Genomic DNA, 21,804 nt, shown 5'->3' with positions numbered 1-21,804 from the left:
TTAACGTCACAACTACCTGCATTGCACTTACTTTTGCTCTGGCTCTTCCTTCAATGAGAGACAAAATAAAATTATCTCCTATTTTTCATATGAAGCAACTCAATAGAATTCAAAAGTATTCATCTCTAAGATTACTCAAACAAAGTTAAAAGAGGCCTAAATTCAACCCTTTTTTCTAAGCCACTAATATCTATCACTTATGTGTTGGAAGAACTAAATGCTTTTAAGGAAAGCATGTTCCAAATGGAAGAAAAGTTTAAAAATGTCTTGAAGTTATTTGAGGAGGCGAAGTCTCGACCTACTGTTACAAGAAAGGTGACATAGATTGATCTCCCAAAATTCAAGAGTTAAATAGTAGATTCAATGAGGAAACCATGGAGCTTTTGACTTTAAGTACTGCTTTGGACCCTAAAATCAATTTTAAGTTGTTTAATATTCAGAATATATGCAAGTTAGATGAAAAGTTTTATCCTTCAGATTTTTCTGATCATGAAATGATTCTCTTGAATGCTCAATTGCAACATTATGCATTTGATATACCGAATCATCTAAAAGATGTTGGGACACTTTCTGAATTATGTCAAAGATTGAAGGAAACAGGAAAATCAAGAACTTATCATTTGGTTGATAGACTGATTCGCAATGTCTTGACTCTTCCAGTATCTACAGCAACAACAGAAAGAGCTTTCTCGGCAATGAAAATTGTTAAAACAAGACTTCGGAGTAAAATAGCAGACGAATTTCTTGCAGATAATTTAGTCATTTACATTGAGAAAGAAATTGCAGCTACTTTCAGTACAGATTCAATAATAGATGACTTTGAATAAAAAAAAAATGTCGAGCTCAATTGTCTATGTAAGTTGTAAATTTTAATTTATTTTAGTTCTAATAATATTGTTACTAATGTTTTTATTGCATAAATTATGGTTGTGATTTAAATTATTTACATGAAGGTTGAAGCATAATACATTTTTTTAATAATTTTGCAGAAAACGTCTAAAGAAGAATTGAATAGTAATTGAAGATTCTAAAAACAAGTATGTAACAACTTATATTTACAATATTTGAAATTAGTTTTGAGATATTTGTGTTTAATTATTTTAATATACAATATGTTCAGTTATCTTATAAAAAGTAAATTTTAAGTTTTAGTTGTTATTTTTAATTAAAATTATATATAGAGTTACTTTTAACTTTTTTTATTAAAATAAAAAACTAAAAAGAATATTGGCCCCTGATAAATATTATCTAGCTTCGCTCCTGCATTCACTAATACTATATTATATGTAGCATTGGAAGTAATTATTATGCCAATAATCAATAATAATTAACCTGTAATGCTGTGATAATTTTCATAATATTTTGATTAAAATGTTCAAAATACATGATCTATTAAGCTGCTGAAAAAAATAAGAAAAGAAAGAAACTAAGGAAGAGCATAGTAGTCTCAACTTCCAACTGCCCAACGAAAATAATAATTAAAAGAAAGCGTACATCTAACTAAAATATTGATATATCATCAATCAGTTGAACTATATCTCTATTAAAATAGAAAAATTTAGTAGGTGATATTAAAATTTAAAATTTTAAAATAAAAGAACTCCCTCCTGTTTTATCATCTATTTTATGTTTATTTATATAAATTATTTTATAAATCTTTATAATGTTATTAATATTTTAATTACTTTTTTTTTAATTTTTGAAAGTTTGTATTAAAATTTTATATAAACATAAATGATTAAATTCTTACTAACCATTTTAATTAAAAAATTTTAATATTTATTTTTTGAATATTCTATAATTTCTCTTTTTTAATATAAAAATTAATATTCTAACAATATTCATTCTTTTTTAATAGCAATTTTAGTTGATATTTATTAAAAAATATCTAATATAAAAATTTAATGCAACCATAAGATCATATATGATTAATAAAAAATTATTTATGCATTAAAATATACATTTAGTAAAAAAAATAAAATCAAAGAAGAATTAATAAACGGGCTTCTGATATTATATTAGTGTTTATGATATGAACAGAGGATCCAAAAAAATTAATATTGAAACTAATAATAATTATTATTGTATCACATACAAGCTAGAGTAATATATATATATATATATATATATATATATATATATAATAACGGCTTTAAATTAAAAGTGAGATTCGAATCAGCAACCTCTAAGTAAGTATAGGAGATTATGTCATTTGAGTTATAACTTGTTGGTATATATATATGTATTATTGTTTAACTTATTTTTAATATGTATTTTAGTTTATATTTTAACATATATTTTATACTAATAGATAATTTTAGTAACTGATTTTAGTGTATATTTAATTTTATTAAATAATTAATCTTTATAAAAAGCTTAGATTCTTCCATCATGCTCTGAAACTTATATATGTAATTTTATGTTAGCCCAAATAATGAGATGATTGGAGAATTTTATGTAACTTTATATATGTTACTCTGACTTGTATGTGACACAATAATAATTAGTTTTAATAATGATTTTCTTTTCGATCCTCTCTTCATATCATAAACACTAATATAGTATCAGGAGCTCTTTTATTGGTTCTTCTTTGATTCTATTTTCTTTATTACCACATGTATATTTTTTATAATATATTGATTAAAAAATTCAAAAGACATAATCAATTAAAAAAACAAGAAAAGAAAGAAGGTAGGAGGAGTATAGTAGCCCCAGCCTTCAACTGCCAATAAAAATAATAATTAATAAAAAATTTTTTATCCTCTCTTTATATCATAATTATTAATATGGTATCAGGAGCCCGTTTATTGATTCTTCTTTGATTCTATTTTTTTAACTATCACATGTATATTTTTTTATAATATATTATTTAAAAAGCTTAAAAGATATGATCAATTGGAAAAACAAGAAATGAAAGAAGACAGGGGGAGCATAGTAGCCCCAGCCCCAACTGCCAATGAAAATAATAATTAAAAGAAAGCGTACAGCTACCTAAAATATTAATATATCATTAATGAGTTGTACTCAATATTCTTTAAAATAAGGGAACTTAGAACAACTCTAACGAGATATTTCTAGATTGAATAACTAATCCTTATTCATATATAAAAAATGTTTAGATTCTTTTATCATTGTCAAAAGTTTAGATGTAATTTCATGTTCGACCTGACAACTGTTGAAGAAATGATTAGAGAATTTTATTATAATTGGTAGTAAATTTAAATCATTCAGGTGTATAAATTTAACAATAATATAAGTTAGTTAAGTCAGTTAACTTACTCTGTTAGTCATATATTACTAATATTTCATAAAGAGCAAATAGTTGTTACTAGTCCTATATATATATATATATATATATATGGTGCTCTTGTATATGACGTAACAATAATAATTATTAGCTTTAATACTGACTTTCTTTCTTCTCTTCATATTATAAATATTAATATGGTATTAGAAGTTCATTTTTTTTAATATTGATTCCCTTTCCTCTTTTCATATCATAAATACTAATATGGTATCAGGAGTTTTTTTTTATTATTGATTCTCTTTCTTTTTCTTATACCATAAATGGTATCAGAAGCCTATTTTTTAATTTTTTTATTCTATTTTTGTATGATCATCTGTATAATTTTCATAATACATTAGTTAAAAAGGTCAAAAGACATGATCAATTAAGCTACTAAAAAAAAAAAAAAAGTTAGGAGAGAGCACAGTAATAGCTCCGAAAAAAAATAATAATTAAAAAAAGTACAACTAATTAAAATATTAAAAAATTATTAAAAATAAAAAATATTTTTTAATTTATAATATAAAAATTAAAAAATCTTAAATAGTTAAAATAAATAAATTAGGCAAAAGTTTGACCTAAATATAAAATGCCATAAAATTGATATTAAAATTTATGAGATTAAAATGTGTTTAATTGATATTAATATTTTTCCTTGTAAAATTTGCACGAGAAGGAGAAGGAATATGCTCTAGATTTTAGACTAATTTTTTTATAAATAAATTAATTATTTTATTATATATGTAATTTAAAAAGTATTTATAAATTTTTTAATATTATTTATTTTATTTATAATATAAATGAAATAATTATAAACATATAATGAGATAAGTTTGAGCAATTAGTATTAAAAAATAAGCATTTTATTTCGTTCTTTAAAATAAGCGATTTGTTCCCTTTTTTATTTATTTCATTAATTATAGGCTTTTTTTAATTTAAATCAATTTAATTCGATCTATAATTTAATTTAAAATTTTTTTATGTACTCTTTTTGAGTACTAAATGTGTTAGTTGTTAAGAATATGCTTATCTCCAATGGAAGATTTCAAATTTCTAGTCTGTTAGATCATTTCTTTTATGAATAATCAATCTTTATTAATATATATAAAAAAGACTTAAGTTTTTCCATCTTATAAATGTAATTTCATGTTTGACTTGATGACTGCGAAAGAGATGATTAAAAAATTTTATTGAGATTGATAATAAGTTTAAAAAATAAATTATCATTTGTACTCATGAAATTTAAGGTGATTGTTACGGTACCATGATAAATTCATACGTATCGATATATTTAAAATACGGACGAGTAATAATAAGCCATGTGAAATTTATTTTTTATATCAGCATTTAATTTTTTATTTTTTAAATATATATTATATCACCACTTTTATTAATACACCCCTTTAATTAAATTAAAATAAAAATATATTTTTTATTTAATTTTATAAAAAGTCTTAAACATCCTTTCTTTTTTTGATTAAATAAAAATACTCTTTTAAATTAATCAAATTTTTGAATTCAATTAATTCTAATTTTATAGTTTCAAATAATTAAAATAACAAAATAAAAACATATTAAAAAAACAAAAATTCAAAATTATTCTTCATCTATGTTAAAAATATTAAAAAAATAAAAAATCAAAATTATTTTTCATCTAACTTCCCTCTCAGTCATGCCTCTGAAAGTTTCAGTATTCTTCATTTTCCTCTCTCCTCTTTCCATCCTCTCTCTCTCTCTTAACCTTTTTCAGAAATCTCCTTCTCTGAAATCCGTCCATCGAAAAGTTCAGAAACTTGCCGTCGTTGGAAGATCAACGCTTCTCCGTCGTTACCTCGGGGTTCGACTCTAGGATTCATACTTTGGGATCTGATTCGTGGAGAAGGATTCAACACTTTCCTCTCAGCAGCACTGCGTGTTGTCCTGGAAGATTTGTGAGCAGCATGCTTAATTGGTTGGATAAGAATCGGTTCATTGTTTCTCTCGATTTGGCATTGGAGTCGTATCGACGAATTTCACTTTCTGATTTCGGAGGTAACAATAGTGATGAGTTTGAATTGACATTAGAGGTCTTCAAGAACAGTTTATGTGTTCTCTCAAGCTATAGCCATTTCACTGATGTTTGGATCCTGAAGGATTATAGAATTGCAGTCTTGGACTAAGCTGTTGTGTGTACCTGATTTGATATATTATCCTGAATTCCTTGGATTCGATTTCAATGTTCCGCGTGCTACGAGGGCGATTTGTATTTCCGACGAAGATGATGAGATACTATTGGAGCTGTGGTTGGACATGGAGCAGAAGTTTGTTGTCTACATCGAGAAATTCGGCGGCCGCGTAGCTTCGGAGGTATATGTTGAGAGTTTGATATTGCCTTGTTTATTATGATGCATTTTGTTGTTACTTGCTGCCAAGGTTTTTTGAAGAATCTGCACATTTTTGCTTGTAGGTTTGTGAGAATTACTGAAAGCAACGTCACTGGTATGCTTGTTTGATTTAGCCTTGAAGAAATTATATTACTTTGTCATGGTTATTAACTTATACTCTATTATTATATGGAGTATCCCATAGAGTCCAAAATCTGTTAACCAATTCTGTTAATGTGAGTATATAGATAGATAGGCTCCCTTATGACTTAGCTTTTGTATTCATCTTCAATTGATCTATGAAATCATAGATGATATTCAGTCATTACAATATGTTTAATTTCTAATGTATTTTTGATAATGTAACAATATGTTTTACAACTTTAAACCTTAGTTTGTGAATCTTACTATTTTTACTGTGAATTACTCCATTGTTAATGATTCTGTTCAGATTTCCTATATTGATAGCTTATATGCAACCTTGCAGTTAAATCATATTGTGCAAGTAATACCTGCATTGATTTTTTGTTTATACTCTCTCTAACATGATCTCAATTGCAAGAACCCTAAGGTCATTCTTTAAATTTTTTAATTCTATCATGGGAATGGTAGGCATGTCAATGATCATTTATGGTTTATGGATAATCAAAATTTGGCTAGAAGAAAGAGAAGATGTACCACCTACTTTTGAATTTGTATCTGAGACATGGTAATCAATTATACTTCCTTTTATGTATTTATTTTATTCTCAAAATAAATCTTCCTTCTGTTATCAATATCATTATTCATTAGTAATAAATTAATAATGGCATTAGTACTAATGATTAGAACCATGTTATATATTAACTAAATTAGAGCTTTTGATTTGTAGTAGTGGTTTATGCTCCTATGCTTCACTTTTTGTTGCAGGTTTGCTTATACTTTAATTTGCACTGGTGTTTTCATGTGTGTGGTAACATGTCTATGACATATGGCAGCAGATAGCATGAATGGTTATTGTCTTTCATGTGTATCCTTTTTCATTGCTTATGTAAAGTGTATACGATAGAATGGAACAGTTAACAAATCGAATCACACATAATACTTCTCAATTTTGTGATTATTATTCTTGTAATTAAGTTATCAAAGAAAATATTAAAGAAAAAAGACTTTTTATTGGTCAACTAAGTGGAACATTTGGCTTGCTGCACTTTCCATAATTTTGAGATTAATGGCCTTAATTCAAAGCTAGTATATGGTGAGCATGATCATAATTCTTCTGCTGGAGGGTGCAGTAACAGCAGACATTCTCCTCAATTCTGATTGGGAGAAGGTACTCTCAATACTCATCATGGCAATGATATTTCTTTTTCTTTTCCATTTTTTTCAACTGCTAATGCACTTTTCAGGACTTGCCGGAGGACCCAACTGGAAAATTCAGCGACTTCAAGGATTTTGTGGAGTCAAATTTTGATGTTTGCAAATGGATAATGCTAGTGATCATCTCAGCACAGGTGTATCACAAACTTTTCGAACATTATGCTCATCTAACTTGTACAGAGACATTTCACTTGTGCACTTTAGAAGGTTTTAAGTTCTAAGTCTTCACTTGCAGGGATTATCAACCATAATTGCATTGGTTCTAAAAGCTCATGGTCCTGATCCTAACTATGACAGTGATTATGATTACTATACTCGGTCAAGGCTTTCCCTCCTTAACCATAATGCTTAGCCACCACTTTTTGTTCCTGATGACTCTCTAAATAACAACACATGCTGGGATGAAGGTACCCATTATTAACATTATTTAGATAGGAACTATTTTTCTTTTCTTTCCCTGATCATGATTTTCGTTTTAAAACTCTGGTAGGCAAATACATAAAGAATACAGTTGCAACTTTTCCAAGAGTGTGAAGTGGAGATATAGAGATATTAGTATAACTATATAATAATGTTGAAGCAAACTCAGAAACTTGACGAGGCTGTGGAGCAGAGCTATGGGATTTTATAGCATTTCATGCTGTTTATGCGAGTTAAAAGTTATAAGTGTACCTTTTATTAATATACAAACCGGGTAACAGACGTCTTGGCAAAGGAGGGACTTGCAACAATGGAGTCCAATTCTTAGATATCTATCCTGTTTCTGTAAGGCTAATTTTAGCCGATGAAGTTAGAGGGGATACCTTACCTGGAACCACAAATGTAATGTAATTTCAAAAAAAAAAATTGCTCTTATAGTTGGAATTAAGAGAGAATTGAATGGTTAAAAGTTGTAACAAAGCACAATTTACATTGCTCACTTCTCTCTCTGCTTTCTCTTTACCCTAGTAAGAGATGCAAAATGATGAACTAGCTAGTGTTTTTTCTTTTACTGAAAAAAAGAAAACCATAAATCCACATCAAATAAAATGTAATGCAATACAGAAAAACCACCTGACATTGTGTCAAGATACATACATTCAGTCGAAGATAAAAAAACAAGTGTTACTGAAATGGTACATACAGAATTAAAATGAAAAGGAACAGAATGTGCAAATCTCTTGTTAATAAGTAATTGGATTTGGATCTGTACAGGATATACAAATGAGCTAAGCTACATACAATTTACCAACATATCAACTTCACCACCAACCCAAAACAACACAGGACTGGATATTTCTGGTAGAAGTGGGAAGCAAACCACTGCAACTCTCTATAGATATATAGATATAGATATTTATAATATATATATATATATATATATAAACTAGATTTTGCAGAATCCGGGTTGAGCTTGGGCTTTTACGTTGCTAGAACTCCAACTGGAAGGGAATTAGTATCCACCCGAAGACAACATCATACATTAAAATCTGTCTGTTGCAGTCACACTTATCGTTACCTTATGTGAGAGTCATAGGCCTCAAAAAAGGAGTCCGGAACAACCAAAGGCAACTTGTCTATGTACATATAAAGCCTTCTAAGATTCTCCCTTGTTACTGTTGCCATATCTACTATGTCTCTCCTGTCGGTGAAAACCCAGAGATCGCCAGAGTTTACCCTCTTCAGACTGTCTCGGCAAAATGGGCATGACTGAGAGATTGTTCGCCTGCAAAAGGATACACAATTCTTTAAGCATCGTTTAACTGAGAGAATACATAAAGAGCACAATTCCAGAGGCACAAGACAACAGCTAAAATTTTGATAACCGGGCTACCGTGGGAGTGGGGTACAATAAATGCAACCTGGAGATATGAAGTCCCCGTTAGCCATCATGCACAGGGTACAGGGAAACTTTTGACCCAGATGCCAGCCCCACCTTGTTTGTTCAAAAGGCTAATTCCGCAACTCCTGTGACCTCCAGGTCACATGCCAGGTTGCCAGCAAGGCGTACCATCCAAAAATACGTCTTTTATCTCTCCATATCTCTCCATATTACTCCATTGTTAAAGAAATACTCCATACCCCTTCTCTGCCAAGGCCTTGCTCATAACCTTAACAATGATTTCCTCACGCAATCAATAGCCTCCTGTTGATTTTCTCCTTTTTCTTCTCCTCTTCCCTTATCAATTCTTCCAAGGTTGAGTTTCCTCCACCACTACTCTCTTTTCTCTTCAAACTATTTCTCGGATTCCTTTCCTTGTATTTATCTTCCTCATCCTCATCAAACACAGCCTTCTTCGATGAATTATCAGAATCATTAACAATGGAGTAATTCACACTAAAAACAGTAAGATTGACAGATTAATTAACACTTATTCAACAATTATTCAACCCATAACAAGTTCACAAATTAACTAACAACAATTATTTTATAAAAGAATTACCTAAAAGCTAGAAGCCCTAGAACAGAGCAGAGCAGATCCTGAGCAAGAGGGGGACAAGGGCACGATCGAAGGAATGACAGGTGGAACAGAGATAGCGTCGGCGATGATGGAACAGAGCTGCTCGACGGAAAAAGGAGGCGAGCCCGGCGACGATGGAATCGAGCTGCGTGATGGTGCTTTCAAAGCTGAAACAGTAGCTGCATGATGGTGGAACAAAGCTGCACGATAATGACGGTGGCTTCGAAGCTCGTTTCGGCGACGGCGGTGGGAGATGGACGGAGGTGAGGGAGTGAGATCGATGACGGAGAGAGGAAGGAGGAGCTCGAGGGTGATGGGAGAGATGGGTTCGCGTTTAGCCGTTGTGTGGAGCTAAGGTTGCTGGGTTGGGTAATTGACTAGGTTATCCCAACAAAACGATGGCGTCTTGCGTGCGACGCAGAGACAGATGAGAGAAATCGAGGAGCGGAGAGAGACAGAGAGAGAGGATAGGAAGAGGAGAGAAGAAGATGAAAAAACATGAAACCTTCAAGAGGCATGAATGAGAGGGTTTCTGAACCTAGATGAAGAACAATTTTGGTTTTTTGTTTTTTTTTAATATGTTTAAGATAGATGAAGAACAATTTTGATTTTTTGTTTTTTTAATATGTTTTTGTTTTGTTGTTTTAATTATTAGAAACTATAAAATTAGGATTAATTGAATTCTAAAATTTGATTAATTTAAAAGGGTATTTTTTGTCTAATCAAATAAAGGAATGATGTTTAAGTTTTTTTTATAAAATTAAATAAATAAATGTTTTTTATTTTTATTTAATTAAAAGGGTGTTTTAGTAAAAGTGGTGATATACTATATATTTAAAAAAGAAAAAACTAAATGCTGATGTGGAAAATAAATTCCACATGTCTTATTGTTATTTGTCTATATTTTAAACGTATCGGTACGTATGAATTTATCATCGTACCGTAGCAAACAAACGCTGATAAATGTACCCACAAAAAAACGAAAGTAACTTTGTACCCATAAAAGATAGATTTTTACAGACAAATATATCCAAACCTTAAAAAATTATTTAAAATTCCCAATTTGCCCTTTAAATATAATCTAATTTTAATTTCTAATTTTATTTTCCATCTTCTCTTCCCCAATTCCAAACCCTACGTCCCTAGCACCGCTCTCATCTCTTGCTACCACCATAACCATCAACATCATCACCACCACCACTTCTGCCGCCATTTTACTCAATCCCATCTTCATCATCGTTGTCTTCAATCTCATGCACCTCAACAACATCATTATCGTCCCCCTCGTCTTCATCTATCTCCTCCCCAGACTCATTATCCTCTTCATCAATTATGAAAAAAAAATTCAAACTTTAAAAAAAATAGGCACCCCACAAATCAGTAACACAAAAATCAAAGTGAAGGAGAAAAGGACCCGTGATTGAAAAACGCAAATATGAACGCTGTTGGTAATATTTATTTGTCAAATAAACGTTCTAATTTTTAATAGCATCTCTCTCTTTCTCTGAAAACAATTATTCAATTAAGCTAAGCAAACGAAACACCCATCTTTGTACAGAAGAGAGAGAGAACAAAAACAGCATAGAGACAGAACCATGTCTGCTTTTGATACCTTCAGCGTCGACTCCGATCACCACCAAAACCACGCCGACGAAGACAACTTCCCCAGATACGGTGGCTACTCCAGCTTTTCCGGCGGCAATGTCCCCGTCGTTGACCACACTTCTCCGTCTGCTTCACTGGACATCTTCGAGTTCAACGATCTGGATCCAAGCTACTCCCAGTCTCCCTTCGAACCGGTGCATGTAGTAGAAAATGGTAACGACAACGGCTACCACGACGATAGTGTTTTCATCTCAGACGAACCAGTGCTTCCACCGCCTATAGAGATGGGATCGGAGGAAAGTTACGCCCTTCGTGAGTAGCGCCAATGAGAAGTGAGAAATGATGAAAAATTTGAGAAATTTGGAAGATTCAAAAAACCTTAATAAAGATGGGGTTGTTGATGTTGACCGTGAGAGGAGAAAGAGGCTGTTGAAGAAGAGGCAGAAATGTCGAGAAGGAAAAACGGTGGGTCGAATCGACAAGTCAACGGATTCAAGGTTGAGCCTGTTGTGGCCTTGTGGGGGATGATGTGGAGGAATAGAGGGCAGTTTAGAAATTTTAAATAATTTTTTAGGGTTTGGATAGATTTTTCTGTAAAAATCTATTTTTTGTGGGTACAAAATTATTTTCGTTTTTTTATGGGTATATTTGTCAGCGTGTTAAATTTTTATGGATACAAATAGTAATTTATTCTAAGTTTAAATCATTCAAGTATATAAGTTGAATAGTGATATAAGTTAGTAAAGCCAGTTAACTTATTCTATTAGTATGTTAGTTATATAGTTTGTTATTGATGTTTCATAGAAAGCAACTAATTGTTACTAACACTTTTTATATATATACATATGATGTTATGGCATGTATGTGACACAACAATTATAATAATTAGATTTAATATTGATTTCCTTTCCTCTCTTCATATCATAACACTATAAAAAAAAATGATTTTTAGCGATAAACTTTTAGTGGCAATAGTATTATTACCACAATTTCTTTTTTTTTAAAAACAATTTTTTTACCGACAATAATATATTTACTATTAATATTATAACTTATAATGGCATTTAAACTATTGCCACTAAAAATATACTAAAATTTTAAAATAACAAAAACAGCTGAACCTGAAACTCTGAAACATCTCCCAGCTCTTAGCACCTCACTGCTTTCCCTCACTCAAACTAATCTCCCAGTGCCTCATTTTCTCTGGACTCTGAGAACCACGCACCGTTCATTCCATCTTCATCGCTCGAATTTCTTCCCACTTTTCATCTCAGTCTGAATCGTGATCTGAATCCTTTTCTCAAACAAGCTTGTGCTAATTTCGATTGAAATCTGAATCCTTTTCTCTTCCAACCTAGCTTAATTCTTTCGTAATTTTATAACTGCAAGTTCAGAAATTAGTGTTTACCTAGTTTTGAATTTTCAGAAACAAAGGTTCAGAAGAGAAGACATAGCTGATGTTTAGATCTTGTAGCGATGCCCAAACCTCTGAGATCGAGAGAAACCGCCTCTTCGCGAACAACGCTGTTGCTGTAACACCACACTGTCGCCGGTCTTACGCGTAGACGCACAAGATCGTCACCGCCGGTAGATCTTCTCCCTTTATGTTTTCGATTTTTTGTTTTTTATTTTATATTTTTTCTAATTCTGAAATTCAGCAGGATTTTGTTGTTGTTGTCACCATAGCCGATGGCTGTTGCTGCTCCTCTATTCCTCTTTGGTGGCCAAACTTGTTGCTCGTTGCTCGTTGCTCCTCTGCTCTTCTATTTCTCCATCACGAACAGAGCAGCTAAGTGAAACAATTTTGGTTGAACTTTTGCATTTGTGTCTTTAAGCATCCGACCTGTTCGACGAAATGCTTCATCCATCTAAGGAAATCAAGGTAAACCTTTATGCTTATTCCTTTGAGTCTCTATCTTAGTGTATGTCAAGTTTCAATTGTAGGGTTTGTGTAATCATGAAATTCTTATTCATTTGCTTGTAAACATAATATTTGTCTTGCAATATAGTTTGAGTCATGAAAATGTAAAAGCTTATTACGAGAAAGAATAAGGTGTTACATATATTCCTAATTTATATGTTCAATTAATCCTCTGCTGTTGTGTGTAATAATTCTTTTGTACTTTTATTTTAATTCTTAAAAGCAAATCATTGTTTCTTATCCTAATAATAGGTAAGAGATATAAAGGTAGCATATAGGATTGAATTGAATAGGAAAGTTTATTATTACTATAGCTAACTAGTTTATTATGTAATTGAAGTTAAAATGAACAAAACTTGAAATAAAATAGTAATGCAGACTTCAAACACGTTTGCTTTGCTTCATTTGATTTGGAGCTTTGACTATAAATAGAACAATGCAAAATGCTTTTGGTTAGCTGAGTGACGTGTTTCTTCTAGCTTTTATATGGATTTTTCAGATAGACATAGAAATCAAATCCTACAGAATGCTATTAGTTATTTGCCATGGTATTGTACCTTTTCTCTCATATATTTCAGGGTGAATTCAACTCCGGTAAATCAACGGTGATTAATGCACTTCTTGGGGAAAGATACCTGAAAGAGGGAGTTGTTCCAACTACTAATGAGAAAGAAGTAAGTCGGTTAATTTCTTGATTCTGTTTTGTTTCTTCCTTGTCCTGTACGAATATCACAATTTTTATATTATAGACTTACATAATATATTCTATGCAATTGTATATGCTCTGAGTAATTCTTTTACATTCTTTTTGAAAACAGATGACAATTGTTGATACGCCTGGAACTAATGTGATTCTTCAGAGGCAACAACGTCTCACAGAGGAATTTGTACGACGCACTGACTTGTGACACAAGATTACCGATATGCCAAGCAGGACTTAGCTGCAGTGAATGGTATTGTCAATAGTGTAAATGATTTTGCAATGGATATGGAAACCAAGAGCCTTTCTTGGAGGAGACAAACTTCTTCTTTGGTAATTGGTATGTTTTAAGTTCATAATTTTTTTAATCATAACAATTTGTTTCCCTCTTAATTGATTTGCTATTGATATGCTGTGGTATATTACCAGATTGAGACTACAAAATCACGTGCTGTGGAGCTCATTGAATCTACTCTACTATTGTCAAATCTTGATATTGTTGCTTCATTTAATTATTGGAGGATATTCCTTTTCCTCTTTTTCTTTTTTATCCTTAAATTGAAAATTTAATCATTAAAATAGTTTATTATAGCATGCACCAGAGTCCCTTATTTCACTGTTGCCTTGCTCATCATTGGCATTGCCCTTGGTTCCATAGGTACCTTCCCCTCTTGTCTTATTATAGTTGACCTTTTCTCTCAGTATTTATCTTTTAAATTTCAAGCATTAGGTTTTTGGTTTCAAAAAGAAACCCATATGGGGGAAGTTAATTTTTGCTGGATAAGGATAGGCTGCCTTGTCTGTGTACAAAGGGGTGAAGAAAAAAAGAGAGGAGACAACATATTTGCCTACTTTGCCATGTCATTTGGATCAATATGAAAATGATCAAGACGAACTAAGGAGTTGTTTTTGGGGGATATGGGGGGATCTAATAATCTATACACTGTTTACATAATAAGCATCTATTTGCCTTTCATTTTTTTATTGGAGTAGAAGTGCATGATTGATTAATTGTTAACTCCTGAACAGAGTAGGGTACTCATCATCGGCTGGGAAAGATTGGGGATGGAATTCGTATTTGTAAATTTGTTCTCTTTTTATTCAATTTATTCTGGAATTTGAGCACTTGCTATTAAAAGAAAAACAAGTGCTTTTCATTTTACTGCTTTGAAACATGCGTATTGACATGTTGAAACAAGGTCATTAAAACCTCTTTTTTCTCCGCAGAGAAGAGATGGTCTAATCTCTTACCATTTGTCGTAGGAGTTAAGGATGTGACATCCCTTTCTTCAAATTCCAGCTTTCTCACAAGCTGATATCGTCCCTCAAGCTTCACTTGGTCCAATAATAATGGTAATGAAGGCATATATTATTAGTTGTATGCTTTATATATTTTCTAGGATTCTTTAAATTTTTTATATGTATAAATTAAAGTTTTCAAACGTTAAGTAGTCCTTTATTTACACATATATTTTAATCTGCATAGTTTTTATAATAATATACACTCATTTTTCAACAATTTTAGGTTGTAAAAAGCAAGTTCTTATAGCTAACTTGTATAGGTTTATCTGGCTACAGGGAATGCAATGAATAAGGGTCAGGCAGCGAAAAGGGATTGCTAAAGTTTTCCTGAGCATTATTTTATTACTTTCTTTTTTCCACTGCCATCACTTTAATTCTGACGTATAGACGTATACAGTTATCATGACGGAACAAACTATATACGTAAGCCCAAATTCAAATACATGTTTTGTGAAAAGCTTTCATAACATAAAGATATTTGTTCAGGCTTGGAAGTGATTTTAGCTTTGATTGAATGGTGTTACTGTTTATTACTTTCTGTTAAAACTGAGATGCAGAACTAGCTAGGATGTGGATTGATGGAAGATAGTATTAGTTATTTAGATGTATGATCTGATTTGTTTCTTATCTGCATGTGATTCTTGTCATATTTTGCTGAAGAGTGTTCTGATTGAACCAACAGGTAGAAATACTGGCATCGGATTAGCTTTCATGGCCGTAGCCAAGGGTTACAAGGTCAAAATTACAATGCCTGCTTCAATGAGTCTCGAAAGAAGAATCACTCTGTTGGCTTTCGGGGCTGAGTTGGTTCTGACAAACCCTGCAAAGGGAATGAAAAGAGCCCTTCAGAAGGCTGAAGAAATTGTGGCTAAGACTTTCAATTCCTACATGCCTCAGCAATTTGTGTATATAATGTAGATTTACTCTTAAATCCTTTTTTTTCTTGTAGTATTTGTGTTATTTAAATTTGTATTATGTTTTATTAATTTTTAAGAGAAATTTTTGTATAAATATTTTGAATTTAATAAAATATTTTATTTTATAGTAATTAATTTTAGTATATTTATATTATGTACAATAATAATAATTGTTGGTAAAAATTTGAAATTTTAGAAAAAAGGATAGTGTTTCGAGGGTTACCTGAAACTGTAGGCCGATCTCGGATGAGATCTTCTGTGCTGGTCGGAGATGACGTGTCCGGCTGGCTGGTGGCGGCCGGAGCTGTTGTGTCCGACTTGTTGGGCTGGCTTCACTTCTGATCCTTGGTCACCGGAGGGTGGGGGGTACCTGCAAGAGACTCCGATACTTAAGTTAGCACGGGTATTAAGCAGGTTCTATTGTAGAATCAGAGTATGAGTTATACCTGGGTGCTCCAGTGTATTTATAATGGTGTGGAGTGACCTTTTTAGATAAGATAAGTTAGTTATCTTATCTTATCTTTGGGTGAGGTCAGCTTATCTTCAAGGGAACCGCCCTTATCTCTGTAGGCTCGGAATGCCTGTGGATTTGGGTCGTGTTCCTCTATTTGGGCCCTTTATTGGGCTTTCTTGTCGATTGGCCGAGCTCTTTAGAAGAAGAGGTTGGATAGTCTGACCTGAAGAGGTCGGTCGCTTTGTCGCCAATCATCCCGGGTCGGATAGCTCGACCCAGGGTATGAACAGTGCCCCTGCTTGAGCTCGGTCTTCTTTTTTGAGGTTGAGTCCTTTGACTTCAGTCCTTCTTTAGTGAAACCGAGTTCAAGCATTTTGTCGATTTCTTCCTTTTGTAGAATCTTTTGAATGTAGAACGTTTTCCTCTAAAAGTGCACGCTTTTATACCAGTGCCTTGTTCTTGGGAACGTGCGAGGGTTTAATACCTTCATTAATTGGTATTAATTGCCCCGTTTTCCCTTAGCTTTTTATTTTGAATTTCACAATCAAAAATGGTTTCTCTTCTCCGCTCTTCTTCGTAACTTCTCCCTTTACTCTCTCGCTTTCTGTTTCTTGCTTAGAGTTCGAAGGGTGGCTCTTTCGCCTGTCGCTTTTGCTTTTCTGCTTTCCTTTGCGGCTTTCTCCCATTTTCCCAGGTTTGGTTCTTCTTCCTTTCTCTTTCTACGTCACTTTTTGTGTCTGTTTTGAGAAATTTTTGATTTTGCTTGGAGAAAGTTTGGATCTTTCTGCCTTTTGCTGTGCCTGATCGTTGTGTGTTCTGGAATTTCTTCACCGTTTGTGTGAGTTTTTTCGCCTTCCCTGCTGCTCGATGCTTTTTAGGGTTTTTTTCATGTTGCCGTCATTTCTGTTTGTGCTTCTGATGATGGTTTTGGAATGATGATTTTGTTTGATTCTGAAAAAAGGTTTGTGTCTTTGACGATTTCCGCTTGGCCTGTCTGATTGTTGGTGATGCTTTTTGCTGATATACTGTAGAAAGATAGTGGCTTGGATGACTTTTGTATTTTTACTTTCTTTGTTTCATTTGAAACCTTTCTTTTCTTTTTTGATGAATGCTGGGATGTAGGCTGTAGGAATTTCTTGAAACTTTGCTTTGTTTCTGCCTCCAAAGGATGCCCCAGGACTTTGGTTTGAGTTTTGGGGTTTTCCTTTTCTGCTTGTTCGCCTGTGTCATTTTAGTCGAGTTATTTTGCCCCTTGTCCGAGATATTTTTAGTAATCCAATCTTCTTTTCTTATTTGTAGGATTAGTCGGCGTCATGTCTTCTCGCAATAACATTGTAGAGGTGTCTTCCAAAGTTCCCGAGGGGATGTCCGATTGGCTGGACTCCTTTGTCTTAATGTGTGTCTCTGTCGTGGATGCTGAATTTTGTGTAGAGCTGAGGAAACATCATAGAATTTGTGGTAGCAGTACTCAGGAGAGGGATTATGAGCTTGTAACTCCTGACTCTGATGAGAGGGCTTGTTTTCCTACTTTCGTCGAGGGGGAATGTCCCTTCTTCTACGTCTATGAATATTTCTTCAGCCAGTTGGACGTTACTTTTCCTTTTACTACTTTCGAGACCGACTTGTTGTGGTCATATAATATTGCTCCATCCCAGCTTCATCTGAATTCCTGGGGTTTTATCAAAATATTTCAACTGCTTTGCCAAGTGTTAGGCGTAACACCTTCTGAAACTCTTTTCCTCTATCTTTTTGTCTCGGCGAAGCCCGGAGGTTCTTCCAAAAAGAAAGCTTCCTGGGTTTCTTTCAGATCGGCCCAAGGGCATAAAGTTTTTGCCATGTATGATGAGTCCTTTAAAGATTTTAAGAATTATTTTTTCCGAGTCCGTGCTGTTGAGGGGGTCCGCCCCTTTTTTTCTTGATGAGAATGACGAGCCTGCTTTTCCTCTAGAATGGCAAAAGAATGTGAGAATGCCACGTTATACATGGGAGATGCTTAGTGAGGTTGAACGGGCTTTTGTAGTTGTTCTTGAAGATTTGTGGGGGGAACCACCCCATATGGATACAAAAAGATTCTTGAGTGATCCATCTTTGGTTCGAACTGCTTTGGGTACTATATGACTTGTTTTTATACTTATTTCTGAGCTTTTCCTATGTTGTAACTCGTCATTTATGGTTGGTTATGTATTTTCAGAGATGTCGAAAAATAATGATTCCATGAAGGCCTACAAGAAGGCGAAGAAGGCTGCTGCTGCTCAAAACATCTCGGCCAAGGCGGCCGGAGAGGGATCTTCTCAAGTTCTTATGAAGCCGCCCGTGCCAAGTTTTCCTGGGCCGAGGAAGGTGATCCCCACTCCTCGAGTTCACCTGACTGATCCTCCACAGACTTCTGCCATTGCTTCTGGTGCTCCTCCCAACAAGAAACAGAAAACAATTGAGGCCTTTAACCTTGACGCCCCTGATTTTAATGCAATCGAATTCGTAGATCAATAAATCGGTTCCTACGGTACCCTCCCCATGGATGATGTGTCAATCCTTCGCCATCTGGATTTTATGACCCGAAATAGTGTTAAAATGGCATATATGGGGGCTGCCCTGTACCGAACTACTTGGAATCTTCCTCTCCATGCTACCAAGGAGTTAATGGAGGAGGCTAAACAGGAGTTCGACCGAATGAAAGGCCTGAAGGAAGAGCTTGAGGTAAAGGTAGCCAGGTTGGAGAAGGATCTGGAGAACAAAAAGGCGAGTTCCCTTGCTCTGGCAGCTTCTGTGCGGTTGGCCGAGGACACGGCATTGAGGCATAAGGACAGTTATGTGACATCTTATCGGGAGGTGGTGCGCCTGACGGAGGAGTTGGAGAATGCGCGAGTGATGGTCTAGAATTTCTTCTTATAGAAGGAATAACTTCGTTGTAAGCATAGTTCCAAACCAACAAAAAATTCCCACATCAAAAATTTTGGTTTTGTCACAATTAACAAACCCCAAATGAAAATTTATCGGAGTATTTGGACTCCGGGTCCTCTCACGAAGAGTTGCAATGAAGTGTTTAATTATTGGCTATGAAAATGCAAAAAGGGGGGGGTTGATTTGATATTTGACAAGAAAACATAAATGACAAGAAAGTAAAACAACAAAAACTAATAAAAGAAATAGTAAGAACTCTTGGCTAGACATAGGTAATTGAGATCACCATCCTTGTCTACATACCAAATATTGATAATTATGAGAGGCCAACCCATTAAGTCTACTTCCAAAGCCTTAAGTACGTAAGATCTACTCCTAGGCTTGAAGTACGTCAAATAGGCTTGATCACATCCACCCATAAGTCCTAACCTATCTACTAATTAGCTTAGTAGTGGGTTAGCGTCAATGAGCTTCAAATTGATCACACAGGGTTCTCAAATCACCAATTCAATGAGACCCAATGACTCAAGGTCACTCAATTTCCTTAGCCTAGGCCAAGAGCAAAGAAAACTACTCAAAAACTAGAGGAAGCATTTTAACAAACACCTAGAGTGCAAGAAAATTAAACATCACAAAATGCAAGAATTAAAAGAGATCCTACTATACTTGGAAGGCATAAAAGCAAGCCATAGTAAATTTGTGACAAGAGTAAAAGCTAACAACAATTGAATGTAAGAAATCAATAACAACAATCAACGGAAACAAGATCTAAATGAATTACTTCAAATTACACTAAAAGAAATTAGGATGAGCAAAAGTAGATCTACAAACAAAGTAGAAGAAAATAAGAATTAAAACTTAGATCTAAGAACTAAACCTAATCCTAATCCTAATTCTAGAGAGAAGTGAGAGCTTCTCTCTCTAGAAACTAAGCTAAAGCATAATAAAACTATACTATGACTAAGTGTGTTGACTCTCCTTCAATCCTTGGCTGAAATAGCATCAGAAATGAGTTGGGTTGGGCCCAAAGTACTTCAGAATTCGCTGGGAGCGAATTCACTTTAGTGGGCCATGGCAGAATCGGTGCGCGCGCGCAAAGTGCGCGTGCGCCCCTTATTTCTAACGCAACTGAAACCGCCTCATTTGGACCTCTGTAGCTCAAGTTATGGTCGATTGAGTGCGAAGAGGTCAGGCTTGATAGCTTTACGGTTCCTTCATTTCTTCATGAGTTCTCCCACTTTGCATGCTTTTCTCCTCACTTTTTTTTTTCATCCGATACTTGCCCTATGAACCTGAAATCACTTAACAAATACATCAAGGCATCGAATGGAATTAAAGTGAATTAAAATTACCAATTTTAGGGCCTAAAAAGCATGTTTTCGCATTTAGGCACAATTCAAGGGAGAATTACAAAACCATGCTATTTTTATTGAATAAATGTGAGAAAAGGTGATAAAATCCCCCAAAATAAGCACAAGATAAATCACGAAATCGGGGTTTATCAAATCTCCCCACACTTAAACTAAGCATGTCCTCATGCTAAAATCAAGAAAGAAGCAAAGGGACATCAACATTTATTCAATGCAAACTAACTACATGCAACCTATCTATATGCAATCTAACTACATGAATGCACCCACTTAGTCAAAATAAATCAATTTCCAAGAATACATATACAAACACAAGGGCTAAGGCAATAGCAATCACTCAACCCATAATTGAATTGAATTATTAAAAAGATTTTACAAACTTGCAAGAAAAGAGATGATCATGAGTGGAAACATGTAATTGAGCAATCGAACCCTCACCGGATGTGTATTCGCTCTAGTCACTCAAGTGTATGGGGTTGATTCACTCAATTCTCCTCTAATCATGCTTTGCAAGATTTATTTTTCATCTAACAATCAACAATTATTTCATGCATGCATACAAATATCATGAGGGCTTTTCCATAGGTTGTAATGGGGTTAGGGTCAAGGTAGGATGCATATGGTCAAGTGGGCTTGAAATTTGAATCTTTGATTAACTTAAACTTCCCACCTATCCTATGACAACCTATACAATTCTAAACAAACCTAACTACCCATTCTTCACTTTTCACACACACTCATGCATTCTCTTTTGATTACCACACACATGCATTGACTTTTATTGAACCTTGACTTTGGGACATTTTTGTTCCCTTTTTATTGCTTTTCTTTTTCTTTCTTCTTTCTTTTCTATATATTTTCTTTTTTTCTTTATATATATATATATTTTTTTTCTCATTTTTATTTTTCTTTTCAAACTAAAATATATACAAGAACATCAATGCATATGGTTTACACATGATTAATACATGAGTATGTTCCCAATTCCCAAGATTCTCAACACAAATACAAAAATACACTTTTATCTCTACCCAATGTTCCCAATTCTCCCAAAATCAAATGATAAACACTCTCACTAGCCTAAGCTAGTCAAAGATCCAAACAAGGGACATTTATTGTTTTTCACTTAGGCTTGTAATGTGCTACAATTAAGAACAAATGGGTTAAGCATAGGCTCAAATTGGT

The 21,804-nt window shown here is 33.5% G+C and overlaps 1 protein-coding gene and 2 long non-coding RNA genes across 7 annotated transcripts; 2 read left to right on the top strand and 1 right to left on the bottom strand.

The window, feature by feature from the left end:
- Positions 1-4,938: 4,938 nt before the first annotated feature.
- LOC112769395 (tetraspanin-19) lies at positions 4,939-7,927 on the top strand. Of its 5 annotated transcripts, none has more exons than XM_072224415.1 (9): positions 4,939-5,317; positions 5,419-5,632; positions 5,733-5,764; positions 6,262-6,358; positions 6,559-6,658; positions 6,881-6,961; positions 7,038-7,142; positions 7,244-7,415; positions 7,499-7,927. In XM_072224415.1, the coding sequence occupies exons 5-8, from the start codon at positions 6,620-6,622 to the stop codon at positions 7,358-7,360; spliced, it is 342 nt and encodes a 113-aa protein (XP_072080516.1). In that variant the 5' UTR covers positions 4,939-5,317; positions 5,419-5,632; positions 5,733-5,764; positions 6,262-6,358; positions 6,559-6,619; the 3' UTR covers positions 7,361-7,415; positions 7,499-7,927. The 5 variants fall into 5 exon arrangements, with proteins under 5 accessions (XP_072080516.1, XP_072080519.1, XP_072080518.1 ...); XM_072224416.1 differs by having other exon boundaries at positions 5,036-5,317; positions 5,427-5,632; XM_072224418.1 differs by lacking the exon at positions 6,262-6,358.
- A 234-nt stretch (positions 7,928-8,161) lies between these two features.
- LOC112769561 (uncharacterized) lies at positions 8,162-9,326 on the bottom strand. The gene is made up of 2 exons (XR_011875981.1): positions 8,850-9,326; positions 8,162-8,713 (listed from the first exon to the last, which is right to left on the bottom strand). It is a non-coding gene; the product is annotated as an uncharacterized lncRNA (long non-coding RNA).
- Positions 9,327-12,125: 2,799 nt separating this feature from the next.
- On the top strand, positions 12,126-16,025 carry LOC112769396 (uncharacterized). Its single transcript, XR_003186499.2, has 8 exons — positions 12,126-12,641; positions 12,716-12,936; positions 13,554-13,649; positions 13,794-14,015; positions 14,105-14,333; positions 14,903-15,028; positions 15,254-15,400; positions 15,660-16,025. It is a non-coding gene; the product is annotated as an uncharacterized lncRNA (long non-coding RNA).
- Positions 16,026-21,804: the final 5,779 nt, after the last annotated feature.

Source organism: Arachis hypogaea, chromosome 18, assembly GCF_003086295.3.
Source record: "Arachis hypogaea cultivar Tifrunner chromosome 18, arahy.Tifrunner.gnm2.J5K5, whole genome shotgun sequence".
Classification (NCBI taxonomy): Eukaryota; Viridiplantae; Streptophyta; class Magnoliopsida; order Fabales; family Fabaceae; genus Arachis; species Arachis hypogaea.
The sequence above is the reverse complement of the archived record's forward strand: the minus strand, read 5'-3'. Positions and strand labels throughout refer to the sequence as shown.

Excerpts from the sequence above, each read along its gene's own strand:
- LOC112769395 (XM_072224418.1), top strand. The coding sequence starts at position 6,620 with ATGGCAGCAGATAGCATGAATGGTTATTGTCTTTCATGT. Across the intron at positions 6,659-6,880 it reads ATGGTTATTGTCTTTCATGT|TATATGGTGAGCATGATCAT; the intron begins GTATCCTTTTTC and ends ATTCAAAGCTAG. Across the intron at positions 7,143-7,243 it reads TAGTGATCATCTCAGCACAG|GGATTATCAACCATAATTGC; the intron begins GTGTATCACAAA and ends CTTCACTTGCAG.